We start from the raw sequence: 22,813 nt of genomic DNA on the forward strand, positions 1-22,813 counted from the left end.
GGGGAAGATTTTGTACAGAAACTATGCTCTAGTATACAGTACTATCAGGAGTGTAACTACCGCAGTCACGACCGGGCCCGGCAGCTTAGAAACCCACGACTGCCCGGCAGATTAGCAGCAAGCTCCTTTCTGTGAGAGGAGCTGCGCTGATCTGGCGCAGACCATGCAGCCGCTGTATGACCCGGTGGTGCCGCCGCCGGGCCCCCCTCTCCCCTGTTGTCACGCACAGCAACAATAAAGCATGGAGCAGCCAATGCAACTCCACGCCACTTCATCACTCTCCCTCTGTGCCTGCGCAGTGACATCACTCCTGTGCTACGGCTGTCATCAGAGCGCAGGATGGAAGGACGCCGACGGCAGCAGCAGGAGAACGGAGGCGATCTGAGGACGGAGCAGCGCTGGAACGAGGAGAGGGGTAAGAATTTTCTTTTTATTTTTAAATTCGTGTACACGAAGGCCGGGGGGAGGCTACATTATACATGGAGTATATGTGGGGGGGGGGGGGCTGGCTGCATTTTACAACATTGACACCTTATACATGGAATATATGGGTGCATTATACATGGAGGCGTATGGGGCTGCATAACACAATATGAAGGTATTATGGGGCTGCATTATAATATATGGAGGCTACCTTATACATGGACGATGGGGGTGCATTATAAAACATGGAGGACTGTGGTGCAGTATAATATATGGAGGACTATGGGAAATTATAGTAATTTGAGGGCTACTTTATATATGGGGGAGCAATATATTATATAGAGGACTGTGTGGTGAATTTTAATACATGGAGGACTATGTAGCTGCATTTTAATATGAAGGGTTATGTGGGACCCTTTATACTATATGGAAGAGCCATTATTGTATTTGGAGAACTATATTCAAGGGGGGGGGGGGGGGTGACAAAGATACAATCAGGGGATGGGAACAACATTTTGTGCTGAGAGAAAAAGGCTCTTTCCCTCAGCACCCAGCTTTCCCATATAAGAGCATGGGAAAGCTAAGTGCTGAGGGAAAGATGTATGGCAGAGCAGCTGGGTACCGAGGAAAAACGTTAGATATCAGAACATAGGAAAGCTGGGTGCTGAGGGAAAGCGCCAGTGTCATTGTCCCGTACCCTAAAATGTCGGTGTACGTGGGGGGGGGGGGGGGGGGGTTTGGTGTCCCGTTCTGAACATTACATCAGGGCCCATCAAACTCTAGTTACGCCACTATTATGATCAAATAATTATAGGCTCAATTATCCTAGATGGCAGCTAGTCTCCCCCTCACCCACCAGGCCCCTTTCTAGGTGGCAGGCAGTAAATCTGCCCCTGACTCACCAGGCCCCTTTCTAGACCGCAACTAGTCTCTCCAACCCCCCCCCCCACCCCCCTTACCCACCAGGCCTCTTCATGGATGGCAGCAAGTCTCCGCTCTCACCCACCAGGCCCCTGAGTATCACTCAATTTAGCATGTCCAATGGGAGTATAATCTGCATCTGATATGTAGGATTAGGAGACAGCGCCACCTCCTCTTGTAGGTAGTGTCTGGTATTGCAGCTCAGCTCCATTGAAGTGAATTGAGGCAGAACTGCAATATAACAGGCATGAAGCTCTGCTACATAGTCATCACCAGAAGACACATTGCAGTGTAGAGCTGCAGCGGCTCTGCTACATCTCCTTGTGTTGCTTCTCCCACCTCCATGTAAATGAACAGATGAGTCTAGTTTTGTGCATCATCTTTATTTTCTAGATTATGCAAAGTCATCCATATACAAAAACAGAACAGGAACCATTTGGTCTATAGGAAGGGGACGGGGTGCGCAGAGTCGCTCTGCAGTGCGGGAGCAGAGGAGGCGCAGCAGAGTCAGCAGCTTCTGGAATGTAAAAGGGGCAGAAGGCAACGAGGCTGCAGCTTGGAGAGAATGAAAGCTGCAACCAATAAATCAGTGTGAATAGTCTCAGACATCTTTCAGTCTAGTCACATCCAAACCTTCAGCTTTGGCTGTGACTGGAGGGCGAGATCTGATTCAACGCAAGAATCAGAACAAGATGAATAAAAGGATTTCCAAAGTCTACTCCTCTTAAAGACGGGCTGATCGTACCTTATACCCCAGTAACATCCAGAGAGGCCTTTGTTGCAGCTTTGGCCCTGACTGGAGGAGTACAACACAAGTGTATTGCACTCTAGTCACAGCTAAAGCTGCAGCAGTTGTGAACGCAGCCGTGACTGGAGTAGAGGGCACAATTCTCCTCAAAAAAGGATCAGGACAAGGTGAAGGATTTCCAGAATTTATTCATCATATACAAAAATACTCAAAGTGAGAAACTCCCGAATAATGGAAGCTTCAGATTAAAAACAAACAGGTTACAGAAAACCCAATAGCAGCAATATGGCTGCCACCGGAGGCGAGGGTCCGAGCCCACCCGCTCCATCAGGTAGAACTAATGTCGCAGGACAAAAGTTTAGGATTTTTTTTTTCTTTTTTTCCTTTAAAAGCTTAGTTTCCCTGTAAGTGGTCAGAGCGTCCGATGGAGTTTGGACTTTTCTACTCTATACGTAAAAGCGAAATGTAAACAGTGAGAGGTAGAGACAGGTCGGGGCCCTCAGAGAGGAGCCGCCCAGGAGACGCGGACGGACATCATGGCCCTCTTCAGCTGCTCGTAGGTCACAAACATCACGATGTTCCAGGAGCCGAGTCTCAGGAAGGACGGCATGAACCTAAGGAAAGCAGATTGGGATGAGCACTTACCCTTTAAGAAAAGCCAAATATATTTGCACTTTCCCTTTAAGAAATTTATGAAAGGCGGTGTCAATCATTAAGAGATGGCGCCTTCCAATATGGCCGACAAAGCATAACTCACCCCTTGTAGAAGGCCAGCGGTCCCTCCTTGCGCAGCATGGTGAGGGCACAGTTTAGGGCGCCCCGGTACTGTCCCTTGGCAGAGTTCATGTATCTTGTCTTCACTACATCAACGGGGGAAGCGATCACCGTGGTGCAAAAACCAGCGCCAACCGCGGAGGTGAAGTGACACGGGAGAGTGTCTGCAAGACAAATATACAGCAATCAGTGGAGCCACTAGTACAGTCAGCCACCGGGGGCCTGTGGGTAGGCTGCTCCATACAGCACAGGTGCCGGCTGCATTTTACAGCCATCATCCAAGCCTTACTTTCAGCAGTTTACACCCTTAGATGCCGCTGTCCATTGAAGCAGCTGCACTTAAGTGGTTGGAAATAAGGTGGTGATTGAAGAGTCAAGGCAACCAGAAGTCTACTAATCGCTTTTTCTAGAGAACCATATATTTAATATAACCAAATTTAAGACTCACCACTCATGAGGTTGGATTTCAGGAGCGCGTCCTTGATGAGGTCGTAGGTCACCAGCTCAGTGCAGTTTACTAAGGCATTTCGGGTGATGTTGGGTCCGGTGCCTAAAAATATACAAAAAAGGTTAAGCCTTTTGGAAAGACTATCCACCCCACCCCCTTCTATAAAAAGTTTACACGTACCTTTCCACAGGCCGCGCATGCCTTCCTCTTTGGCGATGGTCTTATAGGCCTCCATTGTTCCCCTATATCTTCTGGAGCCGGATACATTGGCCTGAGCTTGGAAGCGAACCTTCACCACATCCGTGGGCTGAGCGATTGCGACGGCCATGGCTCCGGTTGTGCAGCCGGCGAGGAGTCTGCTCCCGATTCCAACGTCTGCAGGATAAAGAGGCGGTCAATAAAGATGCCGAATCTGACAACCTAGAGAACCCGCTGCAGCCAAACATTTGTCAGAGCCCCGGCGCGGGTCACTTACGTTCAGATCCTTTGGTGTAGAATTGCTTTACAGAGTCATAGAGTCCGATACGGACGGACGCGAAACTCATCTGTCGCTGGAGACCGGCCACCAGCCCGTTGTAAAGGCTCCGGGGTCCTTCTGTCTTGACCATGGTGGAGATGGTCCCGAAGACGCCCTTATACTGGACAGACTTCATATTGAGTGGGCCCTTGGTCTCGCCTTGGATCTACAGAGGGGGGGGGGGGGGGAAGGTAGATTTAGCTGCAGATCCACAACCCAAAAACCAGCCAACAGCCAATACAGCCGCATTCTGCCCCAGTACATGGTCACCCAGATACAGCAGCAATAGTGGGGTTCAGGGCAAAGATTACTGCACAGATAGATGGGAATGTCACCAACCCATAGGGAGATCTCTAGTGATGCACGTCCCCAGGCATCTACAACAAACACAACGAAGGATACTTTAGGGCCGGACCGGTGTACTCACCTGGAGACGGACTTTTGCAGTGTCCAGAGGGAAGGTAAACAGGTCAGCAATACATGCCGCTGTACCTGCGCCAATGAACTTCACTGCAGCCGTTGGGGGAACATCGGTGGGCTTGAATCCAACCATTCTGACGGTTTGAAGGATGCAAAGAACCAAGAAGAGGACAGGACTGTCCTGGGAGGAGATGTAGTGACAAGACAAGGCAAATAAACTCTGCCAGAAGCTGAAAAAAAAACAAAAAACACACAAAAAAATTTTCAATCTTTTTATTGATACTTGTTTCAGAGTCTTATTCTCATAATATAGCAAAAGGGTAACAGTGTGTACCAGCCAAGACCATGAAGATGTCTCCCTTAATAGGTAACAGGGTCTAGCTTCCTTTCCTAGCTACTGATTGAACTGCTCCTGCCCCCAGTGTTGGGGGGACCCTTCACCTACATCCCTCCAAGGACAGGGATCAGAGTTCCCCTTCTCTTGAATGGAGACAGCTCAGGTTACAGGACAAGTCTGGTGTCTAAGCAATTAATGCAATGTGTTTTCTAGGAAGAAGGGCGCGGCGAGGACAGGCTGCAGCGGAGGACAAGCTGCTCGCTGCAGGATATTGATTTACACTCTTGTTTTGCATTTGTTCACTTCTACCCTAAACTGGTAAATCAAGGGGGAAAAAAAAAATAAAAATATATAATAATATAAAAAAAATCTACAAGTGCATGGAATAACAAAAAGATATCCCAAGCCTAGAGAAGTCCCTCCACCTACATTTTATTTATTTAATTTTTTTTAAATCCCATTTTTTGCATATTTTTCTTTAACCGTCCCCATTAGCTTGAATGGGGTGCGGGAAAATAGAAACGTTTGCAAAAGTTTGAGTCAAGTGTGAATTTATTCTTGCAGAGTAGACATTACCTTCAAGTATTCCAGTTGGAGAGAGGATGGTTTCTTAGATCAGGCTTCCCTAAAGGCGTCGCGCCCGTCGGATTTACCACTGGGAGTGGAGACACGATACCCTTTACTTTCCATAGAAAAATGTTGGTAAAAACGATGCTGTATGACCATACTACTTATGCTGGAAGACAAGGGGAAACAAATTAGGACATTTTACAAAAATATATAATATATATATATATATATATTTTTTTTTATTTATTAAGTTATATGCAACCAAGATTTTTTTTTTATATAAAAATATATAAGTAAATGAAATCTTAAAACAATACAATATCAGTGTTCTCATTTCAGGCATCTATACCCTGCAGTATGGACCATCAGGGACCTGCCATTGCCCCTTTAACTGCTGCAACTTTTAGAATATTGATTTTTCCACCAGGACGTCAGATGTGACACTCAGCCAACTGAAGGAGTCTGTTCCAGGATATGACCCAAGAAGTTGTTTTCTAATGGTCACCACTAACTTTCTCTACAGGGAAACAGATTTTGCAGCTTAGTCCTGGTTATAGGATCAGCACTCACTTGGCTGAGGAAGTGAATGTAGACTATTGCTCACTGTTATCAGCTAACAAGCCCTCTGATCACTACTATGTTAGGATCATACAGGGGTCACTTCTAAGAATGGAGGATACCAGAATGTAGCACACATCTATGTAGCCATTAAGAGGGAATCAGAATTACAAGAGTATAATTTTGTATCTCAAAAAAAAACCCCAAAAAATCCAATCCAATCAATTCTATGGGATTAACCCCTGACATTAATCCCCTCTGTCCACCAGATGGAGTAATTAACATAGATAATGCTTGTTTAACCCTTGTGGCCCCCTTCTCCCCCTGCAGGGTAGGGGGTAAGCAAAAAAAAAAAAAAAAAGGGGGGGGGGGCGAAAGACACTGAAGACAGGTTCCCTCTAGTTTTATGGAAAGTGGCACACAGCCTCCATTATAGCGCCCACATGGTGATCTGCCCATTTTTTTTTTATTTTTAGAAGTGGGTGGGGGGGGGCGAAATTTTGCCCCATTGGGAGAATACTAAAGGGGGAGAGGGACACAGATTAGTTTGTAACAGGCACATTAGTAATTCTGAGTTAAGAAACATTGGGCTGAGTGACACTGAGACTGGAGCCAAAACTCTAGGAAAAAAAAAAAAAAAAAAAAAAAAAAAAAAAAAAAAAAAAGAGAATAGGGGAGAAGAGCATAAATTAAAGAATACAGAGGGCCTATACATTCACAGTTGAGGACCACCCCCCACCCTGATTAACAGGACAAAGGGAATGGGGGGGGGGGGGGGGTCACAATACATCACTATGGTTAAGGAGAAGTTTGCAAAGTGATGCAAAATAGAGGTCAGGCAGTAAAAGGGGTCTCCCAGAGTGGTGGGACCACAACAGCAGAGTCATGGAGAGAATTCCATGGCCATTCTTCTAGAAAACTTAGCCAATAATGACAAAAGTCAGAAAAACACAAAAAAAGTATTAAGTATAAAATTACCTGTGTTTATCAAATATACATATTGTAGAATAAAAGCAAAACACAGTACTGAGCTGTATAATAAGATAGAACATAAGAAGCAACAATGTATCAACTCATCACACACAGGAAACACGGAACTCACCAGTAGGAGAAGAAAGGGAATCCGTGCAGTGGGGGGCAAAGCCTGGGGGGGTCAGTGGAGGGGACAATGGGGGGAGCAGGATGGGCGCTGCTTGTCCTCAGCTGGATGAGACAGGGCTGAGTCAGAGGACTGGTCTCTGCTGCATTATATGGACTGGAGGAGGGGGAGGGCCAGTGCTCACCACACCCTCCCCCTCCCTCCCTGGTATCACCCACACCCCCCTCCATTGTAACCCTGCACTCCAACCCCCATCATAGTCTTACATCACCTTCCCCTTGCATATTCCATCATTTCCCTGTACTGACCCATAGGTCACCCTATACGCCCACTCTCTCTGTTATCAGCTTCCCCCTATAACCTCTCATCTCTAATATTAAGCCCCTTCCTTCCAGGTATAAAGCTTCACCACCTTGTATTGTCTCCCTAGTATATCTTTATAATAATGCTTCCTTCCCAATTATTATCCTGGACTTTACTCCATCCCAAACCTGCTGCACCCCATCATCTGTCCATCAGCAGGTGCCAGCCACAGATGTGACACAGGAGCTGTCAGGACTGGGAGAACCACAAGGCTCAGCATAATTTACTGGGGCTGACAAGTAGGAAGTGCAGAGTATACCTGGTACTTGTTGTTCCACATAACTCAATACACACGTAATATACAGTACGAGACCAGGTAACTGCATTACCAGGGGCGACCACCAGGAGGCAGCAAGGAGTCTCCTGAAGTATCAACTTCAGTGTCCTCTCTGTCTTGTGTTGTTGTTTACATTCTGGTGTATGATGTATATACTGTATGTATATGTATATATATATATATATATATATATATATATATAATATATATATATGCACAGCTCACAAAAAAATAGGGATATTTGTTTTTCGGGTGTAATTTATGAAACATGTAAAAAGTTCCCTCTACAGTGATACTTAATCATGACAGTCGGGCGTTTATGTAGAAGCAGCAATGGGGATTTCCTCATCTCAAATTTTTATTGAAACATAAGCCAACACCAGTGCTGGGAATACCCCCCACCCCCCCAAAATTGTCAGTGTCTCGGTAACTTGTCCAGTGGCCTTGAGCATCAATTCCTGCTGATAATGACGCCTCCTACTGGTCACCAGTGGAATTATTGTCTGCGGAGGCCGGCGTCCCACTCTTCTTGGAGGACGGCCCTCAGGTTATTGAGATTCTGGGGAACAGAGTTAGGCCTCTACACGGGGACTCAGCTGATCCCATAGGTCTTCTATGGGATTCAGGTCTGGATAAAGTGTGGCTGCTCCATTTGAGGTTCCTCAGTCTCCAGGAGACATTCCCTAATGATGAGACCTCGATGATCTGGAGCATTGTCCTCCATGAAGATGACATTAGGCCGATGCTGTTCCTGTAGAGGCACCATGACTGGATTAATGATGTTATTGGTTCTGTCCTCAAATCCCTGCTCTTACGAGTACTGTTCTCCAGTCCCTGGTGTCTAGTAGCACTGGTTTCCAGATAATGGTGTCTAAAGGTTTTGTTCTATAGATCCCTGGTATCACTTCTTAGGTCTTACGTCCCTCTTATTTAATGGTTCTCTCCTCCAGTCCCTGATCTCACTGGTACTGTCCTCCAGTCCCTGGTGTCTTGTGGTTCTGTCCTCCAGTCCCTGGTGTCTGGTAGTTTTGTTCTTCAGTCCCTGGTATCTCTTCTTAGGTCTTGTGTCCCTTTTATTTAATGGTTTTGTTCTCTAGGCCCTGGTGTCTGGTGGTTCTGCCCTCCAGTCCCTGCTCTCACTGGTACTGTCCTCCAGTCCCTGGTGTCTGGTGGTTCTGCCCTCCAGTCCCTGCTCTCACTGGTACTGTCCTCCAGTCCCTGGTGTCTGGTGGTTCTGTCCTCCAGTCCCTGCTCTTTCTGGTCCTGTCCTCCAGTCCCTGGTGTCTACTCGTCCTGCTTTCCAGATACTGGTGTCTGAAGGTTCTGTTCTTCAGTCTCTGGTATCATCTTCCTTCCCTTTTGTTTATGGTTTTGTTCTCCGGTCCCTGGTGTCTAGTGTTTCTCTTTGGCAGTTCTTGGTGTCTAGTCTTTTTCTATCCCTATCCTTTGTGTTTAGCGGATTGGTGTCTAATTTCTGGTGTCCTCAGTGACTATTATTCAGTTACATGTGTGCAGTGGTTTGGCACGCCAGTCCCTGGGGTCCAGTGGTTACATGCCCAGTGCCCTTGTTTCTTGTGGCTTGGTGCGATATCTGTCTATAGTGTTGTGCCCCAGTCCCTGGAGTCCAGTGGTCACTTGTCCTGTCACTATGTCACTACATATCCCCCTTGCTTTACATGTCACATCGTCTCCCCAGTCTCTACAGCGTTTTTAGAATCAGGACATCTATTTCCATTTATCTTTTTGAGAGATCGAGGGGTCTGGTCTTTCTCCACAGAGATGAAAACTAGTAAAAAAACATGTCACCATTCAGAATCTCCAAAAGTGGCCATAAAAAGGGAAAGGATCAAGCTGCCTCCAGGAGAAACAGGGTAAGGATCCAGCCACCTCCAGAGAAAACAGGGCAAGGATCCAGCTGCCTCCAGAGAAAACAGGACAAGGATCCAGCTGCCTCCAGGAGAAACAGGGTAAGGATCCAGCCACCTCCAGAGAAAACAGGGCAAGGATCCAGCTGCCTCCAGAGAAAACAGGGCAAGGATCCAGCTGCCTCCAGAGAAAACAGGGCAAGGATCCAGCTGCCTCCAGAGAAAACAGGACAAGGATCCAGCTGCCTCCAGGAGAAACAGGGTAAGGATCCAGCCACCTCCAGAGAAAACAGGGTAAGGATCCAGCCACCTCCAGAGAAAACAGGGCAAGGATCCAGCTGCCTCCAGAGAAAACAGGACAAGGATCCAGCTGCCTCCAGGAGAAACAGGGTAAGGATCCAGCCACCTCCAGAGAAAACAGGGTAAGGATCCAGCTGCCTCCAGAGGAAACAGGGCAAGGATCCAGCTGCCTCCAGAGAAAACAGGGCAAGGATCCAGCTGCCTCCAGGAGAAACAGGGTAAGGATCCAGCCACCTCCAGAGAAAACAGGGTAAGGATCCAGCTGCCTCCAGAGGAAACAGGGCAAGGATCCAGCTGCCTCCAGAGAAAACAGGGCAAGGATCCAGCTGCCTCCAGAGAAAACAGGGCAAGGATCCAGCTGCCTCCAGGGAAAACAGTGCAAAGATCCAGCTGTCTCCAGGAGAAACAGAGTAAGGATCCAGCTGTCTCCAGGGAAACAGGGTAAGAATCCAGCCACCTCCAGAGGAAACAGGGTAAGAATCCAGCCACCTCCAGAGAAAACAGGGCAAGGATCCAGCTGCCTCCAGAGAAAACAGGGCAAGGATCCAGCTGCCTCCAGAGAAAACAGGGCAAGGATCCAGCTGCCTACAGGGAAAACAGGACAAGGATCCAGCTGCCTCCAGGGGAAACAGGGTAAGGATCCAGCTGCCTCCAGGGGAAACAGGACAAGGATCCAGCTGCCTCCAGAGGAAACAGGGCAAGGATCCAGCCGCCTCCAGAGAAAACAGGACAAGGATCCAGCTGCCTCCAGGGGAAACAGGGTAAGGATCCAGCTGCCTCCAGAGAAAACAGGGTAAGGATCCAGCTGCCTCCAGGGGAAACAGGGTAAGGATCCAGCTGCCTCCAGGGGAAACAGGGTAAGGATCCAGCCGCCTCCAGAAAAAACAGGACAAGGATCCAGCTGCCTCCAGGGGAAACAGGGTAAAGATCCAGCCGCCTCCAGAGAAAACAGGACAAGGATCCAGCTGCCTCCAGAGTAAACAGGGTAAGGATCCAGCCGCCTCCAGGGGAAACAGGGTAAAGATCCAGCCGCCTCCAGGGGAAACAGGGTAAGGATCCAGCCGCCTCCAGGGAAAACAGGGTAAGGATTCAGCTGCCTCCAGGGAAAACAGGGCAAGGATCCAGCCGCCTCCAGGGAAAACAGGGTAAGGATCCAGCCACCTCCAGAGGAAACAGGGTAAGAATCCAGCCACCTCCAGGGAAAACAGGGTAAGGATCTAGCTGCCTCCAGGGAAAACAGGGCAAGGATCCAGCTGCCTCCAGGGGAAACAGGGTAAAGATCCAGCCGCCTCCAGGAAAAACAGGGCAAGGATCCAGCTGCCTCCAGGGAAAACAGGGCAAGGATCGAGCCGCCTCCAGGGGAAACAGGGTAAGGATCCAGCCGCCTCCAGAGGAAACAGGGTAAGAATCCAGCCGCCTCCAGAGGAAACAGGTCAAGGATCTAGCTGCCTCCAAAAGAAACAGGGTAAGGATCCAGCTGCCTCCAGAGGAAACAGGGTAAGGATCCAGCTGTCTCCAGGGGAAACAGGGTAAGGATCCATCCGCCTCCAGGGAAAACAGGGCAAGGATCGAGCCGCCTCCAGGGGAAACAGGGTAAGGATCCAGCCGCCTCCAGAGGAAACAGGGTAAGGATCCAACCGCCTCCAGAGGAAACAGGTCAAGGATCTAGCTGCCTCCAAAAGAAACAGGGTAAGGATCCAGCTGCCTCCAGAGGAAACAGGGTAAGGATCCAGCTGTCTCCAGGGGAAACAGGGTAAGGATCCAGCCGCCTCCAGAGGAAACAGGGTAAGGATCCAGCCGCCTCCAGGGAAACAGGGTAAGGATCCAGCTGTCTCCAGGGGAAACAGGGTAAGGATCCAGCCGCCTCCAGAGGAAACAGGGTAAGGATCCAGCCGCCTCCAGGGAAACAGGGTAAGGATCCAGCTGCCTCCAGGGGAAACATGGAAAGGATCCCGCCGCCTCTAGGGAAACAGAGAAAGGATCCAGCCGCCTCTAGGGAAACAGGGTAAGGATCCAGCTGCCTCTAGGGAAACAGGGAAAGGATCCAGCCGCCTCTAGGGAAACAGGGAAAGGATCCAGCCGCCTCTAGGAAAACAGGGTAAGGATCCAGCTGTCTCTAGGGAAACAGGGAAAGGATCCCGCCGCCTCTAGGGAAACAGGGTAAGGATCCAGCTGCCTCTAGGGAAACAGGGAAAGGATCCCGCCGCCTCTAGGGAAACAGGGAAAGGATCCAGCCGCCTCCAGGGAAAACAGGGTAAGGATCCAGCTGCCTCCAGGGAAACAGGGGATGGATCCCACCGCCTCTGGGGAAACAGGAAAGGATCCAGCCGCCTCTAGCGAAACAGGGTAAGGATCCCGCCGCCTGTAGGGAAACAGGGTAAGGATCCCGCCGCCTCTGGGGAAACAGGAAAGGATCCCGCCGCCTCTAGGGAAACAGTCGCTTTCTCAGGGGTCAGTCATCCAAGATGTAGATCACTGACTCACAGCCACATAGGGAGGTAATACACATGAATGATTTGGGTCGACCCTTCATCACTGGAAGACTCCACAGAGATCCGGGGGGCTGCGGCAGAAGAGGCAGCATAAGGACAGGTGAGTATAATGTCTTTTAACAATTTATTATTAACCCTTTCACTGCCCTCAAAATATGACTGCAAAATGACGTCCGACAGGTCAAAGTTTGGTTGAAATTGGTAGCATATTCGGTTTGTAACAGATCGATTTGCTCCTCTCTACCCAAAATCCGAAAATATAGCGGTAATTTAGTTGGAATTTATGCAATGAGCCCCAATGGGGACAGGGGTAGATGTAAGTGATGATATCTCCGTACAGCGCTGTGGCATATTTCGGTGCCATATAAATAAAATAATAAACATTTTTCATTTTAGGGCACTGATGGGGTTAACCTCTATATTACAAAGTGGCTGTACTATAGACTCTAATCCATAGTGTCCGCTGGATCTCTGGCTCGTCTCCCATTGGAGGAGCAGGACAGCGCCCCCACCGGAGCAGCCAATAGCAGAGCCGGGACAGTATCCGGGATAGTTACAGTAAACAGCTTGCATCACCATGACTGCAACCGGAACATTAACCCTGTACTGACCAGAGCAAAAGCCAGACGTATATTTATGAACGCCATATAAAAAAAATATATTCCGATAATCTGGCGAGTCCAGGTACAGCAGGTGCCAGATTACTGGTGATTCCTAAAATGGGAAACATCTCTGCGTCCCTACAAGCAATGACTCCAGCTTAGCTGCGTTGTCTATTGGGGTCTATGTTAGTCTGAAAATTAACTCCTTGTATATTCAGAGGGGTCGTCGCCAGCACCCAACGATCCTGGGCTCGATCCACCAGTGCACGCCGCATATATGGAGCCAAACGGCTGAGATTGGACAGGTCAACCCCTTAGATGCTGCTGTCAATTGTGACGATGGCATCTAAGGGGTTAAAGAGGGGTACCGATGGCCCTGACATGGCAGCCTGGGACCTGCTGAAAGTCAATGTGTCAGCCATATTTGTGGCTTCAGTGTCACAGGAGATAGGAAATAAAATCTAAAAAAATGACCAGATAATGACTGGAGAGGATGCGACAAAGATGGCAGTATAGGGGGCGATAATATGTATACGACGACAGACAAAAGGGGGTCGGTTCCCATAGCAACTGAATCAGCTCTTTCATTTCCTAATATTGACCCATAGCAACCAATCAGATAAGTCCTTTCATTTCTTAACCTTGGCTCATAGCAACCAATCAGATATGTCCTTTCATGTCTTAACCTTGGCTCATAGCAACCAATCAGATAAGTCCTTTCGTTTCTTAACCTTGGCTCATAGCAACCAATCAGATAAGTCCTTTCGTTTCTTAACCTTGGCCCATAGCAACCAATCAGATAAGTGCTTTAATTTCTTAACCTTGGCCCATAGCAACCAATCAGATAAGTGCTTTCATTTCTTAACCTTGGCTCATAGCAACCAATCAGATAAGTCCTTTCGTTTCTTAACCTTGGCTCATAGCAACCAATCACATAGGTCCTTTCATGTCTTAGCCTTGGCCCATAGCAACCAATCGGATGAGTCCTTTCATTTCTTAACCCTGGCTCCTAGCAACCAATTAGATGAGTTCTTTTATTTCTTAACCTTGGCTCATAGCAACCAATCAGATGAGTTCTTTCAATTTACAACTACTTTGGGTAAATGAGAGCAGCATTCTGATTGGTTGTTATGGGCAACTGCTCCATTTTAAATATGGCCGCTTTCTTCCAGAATCGGCACCACTCCTGTCCACAGGTTGTGTCTGATGGCGGAGTTGGGCGGCAATGCCAGGTACGACCTACACATAATGGACCGGTGAGGGGCTGCGATCCTGACCTGGCAATGTCACCCTTCACCATACACATTATAATATAGAGTAGGAAAATATTATGGAAGCAATAATGTGGCATTTCTATGTCACTTTATTTTCAGCTTTATATGGCGCTATTATCTTAGCATATGGATGCTCTGCGTCCTGGTATATTTTGGGCTGGGCACTGTGTGATGGTAGTTAATACATTAGTACTTTATGACGCCACTATATTTGCATATTAATGCTCAGTCAGCATCATTATATATTTTGGGCACTATATAGCGGTATTAATTTAGTACTGTATGTCTCTATTACCTTAGCACATACCTGCTCAACATCCTTTTATATTAGGGGCGTTGTATGGTGCTATTATCTTAGCACACTGATCATTGATGGTCTCCATTGTATATTTTGTGTACTGTATGGCAGTATTGTATTAGTACTTTATTGCTGTATTATATCAGTACAGTATGGAGCTATAAACTTAGCACATTGCTGCTCATTTTCAAGGTATATTTTGGGGTGCTGTATGACAGTCTTATTTTGATACTGTATGGCACTATTATTGGTGACCAACATCATGGTATGATTTGGGCACTGTATGGCGGTATTATCTTGCTGCCATATTTGCAGTTGATAGACTTTTTCACCTTCACAAAAGCACAGGTTGCACAGAATGTGGCCACGCGGTTTTCAGCATATGTAGGGCATGTGATTGCGGTTCTCAGCATATGTAGGGCGTGATTGCGGTTCTCAGCATATGTAGGGCGTGTGATTGCGGTTCTCAGCATATGTAGGGCGTGTGATTGCGGTTCTCAGCATATGTAGGGTGTGTGATTGCGGTTCTCAGCATATGTAGGGCGTGTGATTGCGGTTCTCAGCATATGTAGGGCATGTGATTGCGGTTCTCAGCATATGTAGGGCGTGTGATTGCGGTTCTCAGCATATGTAGGGCGTGTGAGTGCTGTTCTCAGCACATGTAGGACGTGTGAGTGCGGTTCTCAGCACATGTAGGGCATGTGATTGCGGTTCTCAGCATATGCAGGGCGTGTGATTGCGGTTCTCAGCATATGTAGGGCATGTGATTGCGGTTCTCAGCATATGTAGGGCAGATGATTGCGGTTGTCAGCATATGTAGGGCAGGTGATTGCGGTTCTCAGCATATGTAGGGCAGGTGATTGCGGTTCTCAGCATATGTAGGGTGTGTGATTGCGGTTCTCAGCATATGTAGGGCGTGTGATTGCGGTTCTCAGCATATGTAGGGCGTGTGATTGCGGTTCTCAGCATATGTAGGGCGTGTGATTGCGGTTCTCAGCATATGTAGGGTGTGTGATTGCGGTTCTCAGCATATGTAGGGCATGTGATTGCGGTTCTCAGCATATGTAGGGCGTGTGATTGCGGTTCTCAGCATATGTAGGGCATGTGATTGCGGTTCTCAGCATATGTAGGGCAGATGATTGCGGTTGTCAGCATATGTAGGGCAGGTGATTGCGGTTCTCAGCATATGTATGGCGTGTGAGTGCTTTTCTCAGCACATGTAGGACGTGTGAGTGCGGTTCTCAGCATATGCAGGGCGTGTGATTGCGGTTCTCAGCATATGTAGGGCATGTGATTGCGGTTCTCAGCATATGTAGGGCAGATGATTGCGATTGTCAGCATATGTAGGGCAGGTGATTGCGGTTCTCAGCATATGTAGGGCAGGTGATTGCGGTTCTCAGCATATGTAGGGTGTGTGATTGCGGTTCTCAGCATATGTAGGGCGTGTGATTGTGGTTCTCAGCATATGTAGGGCGTGTGATTGCGGTTCTCAGCATATGTAGGGCGTGTGATTGCGGTTCTCAGCATATGTAGGGCGTGTGATTGCGGTTCTCAGCATATGTAGGACGTGTGATTGCAGTTCTCAGCATATGTAGGGCGTGTGATTGCGGTTCTCAGCATATGTAGGGCAGGTGATTGCGGTTCTCAGCATATGTAGGGCGTGTGATTGCGGTTCTCAGCATATGTAGGGCGTGTGATTGCGGTTCTCAGCATATGTAGGGTGTGTGATTGCGGTTCTCAGCATATGTAGGGCATGTGATTGCGGTTCTCAGCATATGTAGGGCGTGTGATTGCGGTTCTCAGCATATGTAGGGCGTGTGATTGCGGTTCTCAGCATATGTAGGGCGTGTGAGTGCTGTTCTCAGCACATGTAGGACGTGTGAGTGCGGTTCTCAGCACATGTAGGGCATGTGATTGCGGTTCTCAGCATATGCAGGGCGTGTGATTGCGGTTCTCAGCATATGTAGGGCATGTGATTGCGGTTCTCAGCATATGTAGGGCAGATGATTGCGGTTGTCAGCATATGTAGGGCAGGTGATTGCGGTTCTCAGCATATGTAGGGCAGGTGATTGCGGTTCTCAGCATATGTAGGGTGTGTGATTGTGGTTCTCAGCATATGTAGGGCGTGTGATTGCGGTTCTCAGCATATGTAGGGCGTGTGATTGCGGTTCTCAGCATATGTAGGGCGTGTGATTGCGGTTCTCAGCATATGTAGGGTGTGTGATTGCGGTTCTCAGCATATGTAGGGCATGTGATTGCGGTTCTCAGCATATGTAGGGCGTGTGATTGCGGTTCTCAGCATATGTAGGGCGTGTGATTGCGGTTCTCAGCATATGTAGGGCGTGTGAGTGCTGTTCTCAGCACATGTAGGACGTGTGAGTGCGGTTCTCAGCACATGTAGGGCATGTGATTGCGGTTCTCAGCATATGCAGGGCGTGTGATTGCGGTTCTCAGCATATGTAGGGCATGTGATTGCGGTTCTCAGCATATGTAGGGCAGATGATTGCGGTTGTCAGCATATGTAGGGCAGGTGATTGCGGTTCTCAGCATATGTAGGGCAGGTGATTGCGGTTCTCAGCATATGTAGGGTGTGTGATTGCGGTTCTCAGCATATGTAGGGCGTGTGATTGCGGTTCTCAGCATATGTAGGGCGTGTGATTGCGGTTCTCAGCATATGTAGGGTGTGTGATTGCGGTTCTCAGCATATGTAGGGCGTGTGATTGCGGTTCTCAGCATATGTAGGACGTGTGATTGCAGTTCTCAGCATATGTAGGGCGTGTGATTGCGGTTCTCAGCATATGTAGGGCAGGTGATTGCGGTTCTCAGCATATGTAGGGCGTGTGATTGCGGTTCTCAGCATATGTAGGGCGTGTGATTGCGGTTCTCAGCATATGTAGGGCGTGTGATTGCGGTTCTCAGCATATGTAGGGCATGTGATTGCGGTTCTCAGCATATGTAGGGCGTGTGAGTGCGGTTCTCAGCATATGTAGGGCATGTGATTGCGGTTCTCAGCATATGTAGGGCAGGTGATTGCGGTTCTCAGCATATGTAGGGCGTGTGAGTGCGGTTCTCAGCATATGTAGGGCAGGTGATTGCGGTTGTCAGCATATGTAAGGCGTGTGAGTGCGGTTCTCAGCATATGTAGGGCATGTGATTGCGCTTCTCAGCATATGTAGGGCATGTGATTGCGGTTCTCAGCATATGTAGGGCGTGTGATTGCGGTTCTCAGCATATGTAGGGCGTGTGATTGCGGTTTTCAGCATATGTAGGGTGTGTGATTGCGGTTCTCAGCATATGTAGGGCATGTGATTGCGGTTCTCAGCATATGTAGGGTGTGTGATTGCGGTTCTCAGCATATGTAGGGCGTGTGATTGCGGTTCTCAGCATATGTAGGGCGTGTGATTGCGGTTCTCAGCATATGTAGGGCATGTGATTGCGGTTCTCAGCATATGTAGGGCATGTGATTGCGGTTCTCAGCATATGTAGGGCGTGTGATTGCGGTTCTCAGCATATGTAGGGCATGTGATTGCGGTTCTCAGCATATGTAGGGCATGTGAGTGCGGTTCTCAGCATATGTAGGGTGTGTGATTGCGGTTCTCAGCATATGTAGGGTGAGTGATTGCGGTTCTCAGCATATGTAGGGTGTGTGATTGCGGTTCTCAGCGTATGTAGGGCAGGTGATTGCGGTTCTCAGCATATGTAGGGCGTGTGATTGCGGTTCTCAGCGTATGTAGGGCGTGTGATTGCGGTTCTCAGCGTATGTAGGGCGTGTGATTGTGGTTCTCAGCATACGTAGGGCATGTGAGTGCGGTTCTCAGCATATGTAGGGCGTGTGATTGCGGTTCTCAGCATATGTAGGGCGTGTGATTGCGGTTCTCAGCATATGTAGGGCGTGTGATTGCGGTTCTCAGCATATGTAGGGCGTGTGATTGCGGTTCTCAGCATATGTAGGGCATGTGAGTGCGGTTCTCAGCATATGTAGGGTGTGTGATTGCGGTTCTCAGCATATGTAGGGCGTGTGATTGCGGTTCTCAGCATATGTAGGGCAGGTGATTGCGGTTCTCAGCATATGTAGGGTGTGTGATTGCGGTTCTCAGCATATGTAGGGTGTGTGATTGCGGTTCTCAGCATATGTAGGGTGTGTGATTGCGGTTCTCAGCATATGTAGGGCATGTGATTGCGGTTCTCAGCATATGTAGGGTGTGTGATTGCGGTTCTCAGCATATGTAGGGCAGGTGATTGCGGTTCTCAGCATATGTAGGGCGTGTGAGTGCGGTTCTCAGCATATGTAGGGCATGTGAGTGCGGTTCTCAGCATATGTAGGGCGTGTGATTGCGGTTCTCAGCATATGTAGGGCAGGTGATTGCGGTTCTCAGCATATGTAGGGTGTGTGATTGCGGTTCTCAGCATATGTAGGGCATGTGAGTGCGGTTCTCAGCATATGTAGGGTGTGTGATTGCGGTTCTCAGCATATGTAGGGTGTGTGATTGCGGTTCTCAGCATATGTAGGGCGTGTGATTGCGGTTCTCAGCATATGTAGGGCGTGTGATTGCGGTTCTCAGCATATGTAGGGCAGGTGATTGCGGTTGTTTTGAGTCCTGCTTGAAGTTCAAGTAGCTATAATTAATCCTGTGACCGCGCAGGTGGAGGACATGTGCATCGCTGCTGTGTACGGTGTCCGGTGTCACCGGCTGGATCCATCCAGTCGTGTTCTGTGGAAATAATACTATTATAAGCCTGAGTGGACGCGGATGGGACGTCATTATATAACGCTATAGTGTATTACGTCATATTGCAGCATTATATTATACAGTAAGTGATAGGGTACAAAGTGTCGTAGCTCAGAAGACCCTGGAAGGGCCCTAAACATGGCCGGATGGCGAGTACGGGGGGTGTCGGGGCGCGGGACGTGGGTGTATGATGGCCGGAGGCTGCAGCTGCGTATCTGGCCATATGTTATATTCCGCTGTGATACGCACTGGGAAACATTGAGTCCTATCAGCAGCTCCGGACAGGACATCGCGCTCCGGCCTCGAAGATTTCCAGGAACTACGACTCCGCATCTCACACTGCACCCACAGCAATGCCGGATACCAACACCCGAGCCGGGCACCACCAGCCAGGACTGTATCACACAGGAGAGGATTAGATACACAGCTCAGCACACAGTATCACACAGGAGAGGATTAGACACACGGCTCAGCAGACAGGACAGGATTAGATACACAGCTCAGCAGACAGTATCACACAGGAGAGGATTAGATACACAGCTCAGCAGACAGCATCACACAGGAGAGGATTAGATACACAGCTCAGCACACAGTATCACACAGGAGAGGATTAGATACACAGCTCAGCAGACAGTATCACACAGGAGAGGATTAGATACACAGCTCAGCAGACAGTATCACACAGGAGAGGATTAGATACACAGCTCAGCAGACAGTATCACACAGGATAGGATTAGATACACAGCTCAGCAGACAGGACAGGATTAGATACACAGCTCAGCAGACAGCATCACACAGGAGAGGATTAGATACACAGCTCAGCAGACAGCATCACACAGGAGAGGATTAGATGCACAGCTCAGCAGACAGTATCACACAGGAGAGGATTAGATACACAGCTCAGCAGACAGTATCACACAGGATAGGATTAGATACACAGCTCAGCAGACAGTATCACACAGGATAGGATTAGATACACAGCTCAGCAGACAGCATCACACAGGAGAGGATTAGATACACGGCTCAGCAGACAGTATCACACAGGAGAGGATTAGATGCACAGCTCAGCAGACAGTATCACACAGGAGAGGATTAGATACACAGCTCAGCAGACAGTATCACACAGGATAGGATTAGATACACACCTCAGCAGACAGTATCACACAGGATAGGATTAGATATACGGCTCAGCAGACAGTATCACACAGGAGAGGATTAGATATACAGCTCAGCAGACAGTATCACACAGGAGAGGATTAGATACACAGCTCAGCAGACAGTATCACACAGGATAGGATTAGATACACGGCTCAGCAGACAGTATCACACAGGAGAGGATTAGATACACACCTCAGCAGACAGTATCACACAGGATAGGATTAGATATACGGCTCAGCAGACAGTATCACACAGGAGAGGATTAGATATACAGCTCAGCAGACAGTATCACACAGGAGAGGATTAGATACACAGCTCAGCAGACAGTATCACACAGGATAGGATTAGATACACACCTCAGCAGACAGTATCACACAGGATAGGATTAGATATACGGCTCAGCAGACAGTATCACACAGGAGAGGATTAGATATACGGCTCAGCAGACAGTATCACACAGCAGAGGATTAGATACACAGCTCAGCAGACAGTATCACACAGGACAGGATTAGATACACAGCTCAGCAGACAGTATCACACAGCAGAGGATTAGATACACAGCTCAGCAGACAGTATCACACAGCAGAGGATTAGATACACAGCTCAGCAGACAGTATCACACAGGAGAGGATTAGATACACAGCTCAGCAGACAGTATCACACAGGAGAGGATTAGATACACAGCTCAGCAGACAGTATCACACAGGAGAGGATTAGATACACAGCTCAGCAGACAGTATCACACAGGATAGGATTAGATACACAGCTCAGCAGACAGTATCACACAGGATAGGATTAGATACACAGCTCAGCAGACAGTACCACACAGGATAGGATTAGATACACAGCTCCTCAGACAGTATCACACAGGAGAGGGTTAGACACACAGCTCAGCAGACAGTATCACACAGGATAGGATTAGATACACAGCTCAGCAGACGGTATCACACAGGATAGGATTAGATACACAGCTCAGCAGACGGTATCACACAGGATAGGATTAGATACACAGCTCAGCAGACAGTATCACACAGGAGAGGATTAGATACACAGCTCAGCAGACAGTATCACACAGGAGAGGATTAGACACACAGCTCAGCAGACAGTATCACACAGGATAGGATTAGATACACAGCTCAGCAGACAGTATCACACAGGATAGGATTAGATACACGGCTCTGCAGACAGTATCACACAGGATAGGATTAGATACACGGCTCAGCAGACAGTATCACACAGGAGAGGATTAGATACACGGCTCAGCAGACAGTATCACACAGGATAGAATTAGATACACATCTCAGCAGACAGTATCACACAGGATAGGATTAGATACACAGCTCAGAAGACAGTATTACACAGGATAGGATTAGATACACAGCTCAGCAGACAGTATCACACAGGATAGGATTAGATACACAGCTCAGCAGACGGTATCACACAGGATAGGATTAGATACACAGCTCAGCAGACGGTATCACCCAGGATAGGATTAGATACACAGCTCAGCAGACAGTATCACACAGGATAGGATTAGATACACAGCTCAGCAGACAGTATCACACAGGATAGGATTAGATACACAGCTCAGCAGACAGTATCACACAGGATAGGATTAGATACACAGCTCAGAAGACAGTATCACACAGGATAGGATTAGATACACAGCTCAGCAGAAAGTATCACACAGGATAGGATTAGATACACAGCTCAGCAGACAGTATCACACAGGATAGGATTAGATACACAGCTCAGCAGACAGTATCACACAGGATAGGATTAGATACACAGCTCAGCAGACAGTATCACACAGGATAGGATTAGATACACAGCTCAGCAGACAGTATCACACAGGATAGGATTAGATACACAGCTCAGCAGACAGTATCACACAGGATAGGATTAGATACACAGCTCAGCAGACAGTATCACACAGGAGAGGATTAGATACACAGCTCAGCAGACAGTATCACACAGGAGAGGATTAGATACACAGCTTAGCAGACAGTATCACACAGAGTAGGATTAGATACACAGCTCAGCAGACAGTATCACACAGGAGGGGATTAGATACACAGCTCAGCAGACAGTATCACACGATAGAATTAGATACACAGCTCAGCAGGCAGTATCACACAGGAGAGGATTAGATACACGGCTCAGCAGACAGTATCACACAGGATAGAATTAGATACACAGCTCAGCAGGCAGTATCACACAGGAGAGGATTAGATACACGGCTCAGCAGACAGTATCACACAGGATAGAATTAGATACACAGCTCAGCAGACAGTATCACACAGGAGAGGATTAGATACACGGCTCAGCAGACAGTATCACACAGGATAGGATTAGATACACAGCTCAGCAGACAGTATCACACAGGATAGGATTAGATACACGGCTCTGCAGACAGTATCACACAGGATAGGATTAGATACACAGCTCAGCAGACAGTATCACACAGGATAGGATTAGATACACAGCTCAGCAGACAGTATCACACAGGATAGGATTAGATACACGGCTCTGCAGACAGTATCACACAGGATAGGATTAGATACACGGCTCAGCAGACAGTATCACACAGGAGAGGATTAGATACACGGCTCAGCAGACAGTATCACATAGGATAGAAT

General features: G+C 48.1%; 1 protein-coding gene across 1 annotated transcript in view; it reads right to left on the minus strand.

The window, feature by feature from the left end:
- Positions 1–1,711: 1,711 nt before the first annotated feature.
- LOC142290045 (uncharacterized) overlaps positions 1,712–22,813 on the minus strand; it is a 56,105-nt gene continuing 35,003 nt past the window's right edge. Inside the window, exons 9-15 of the mRNA XM_075333990.1 lie at positions 5,317–5,324; positions 4,259–4,481; positions 3,790–3,997; positions 3,495–3,689; positions 3,315–3,416; positions 2,850–3,030; positions 1,712–2,706 (exon numbers count right to left, since the gene is read on the minus strand). Coding sequence (XP_075190105.1) covers positions 2,592–2,706; positions 2,850–3,030; positions 3,315–3,416; positions 3,495–3,689; positions 3,790–3,997; positions 4,259–4,481; positions 5,317–5,324 — 1,032 coding nt within the window. The 3' untranslated portion in view covers positions 1,712–2,591. The remainder of the gene's footprint in view (positions 2,707–2,849; positions 3,031–3,314; positions 3,417–3,494; positions 3,690–3,789; positions 3,998–4,258; positions 4,482–5,316; positions 5,325–22,813) is intronic.

This window comes from Anomaloglossus baeobatrachus, chromosome 2 (genome assembly GCF_048569485.1).
Source record: "Anomaloglossus baeobatrachus isolate aAnoBae1 chromosome 2, aAnoBae1.hap1, whole genome shotgun sequence".
Classification (NCBI taxonomy): Eukaryota; Metazoa; Chordata; class Amphibia; order Anura; family Aromobatidae; genus Anomaloglossus; species Anomaloglossus baeobatrachus.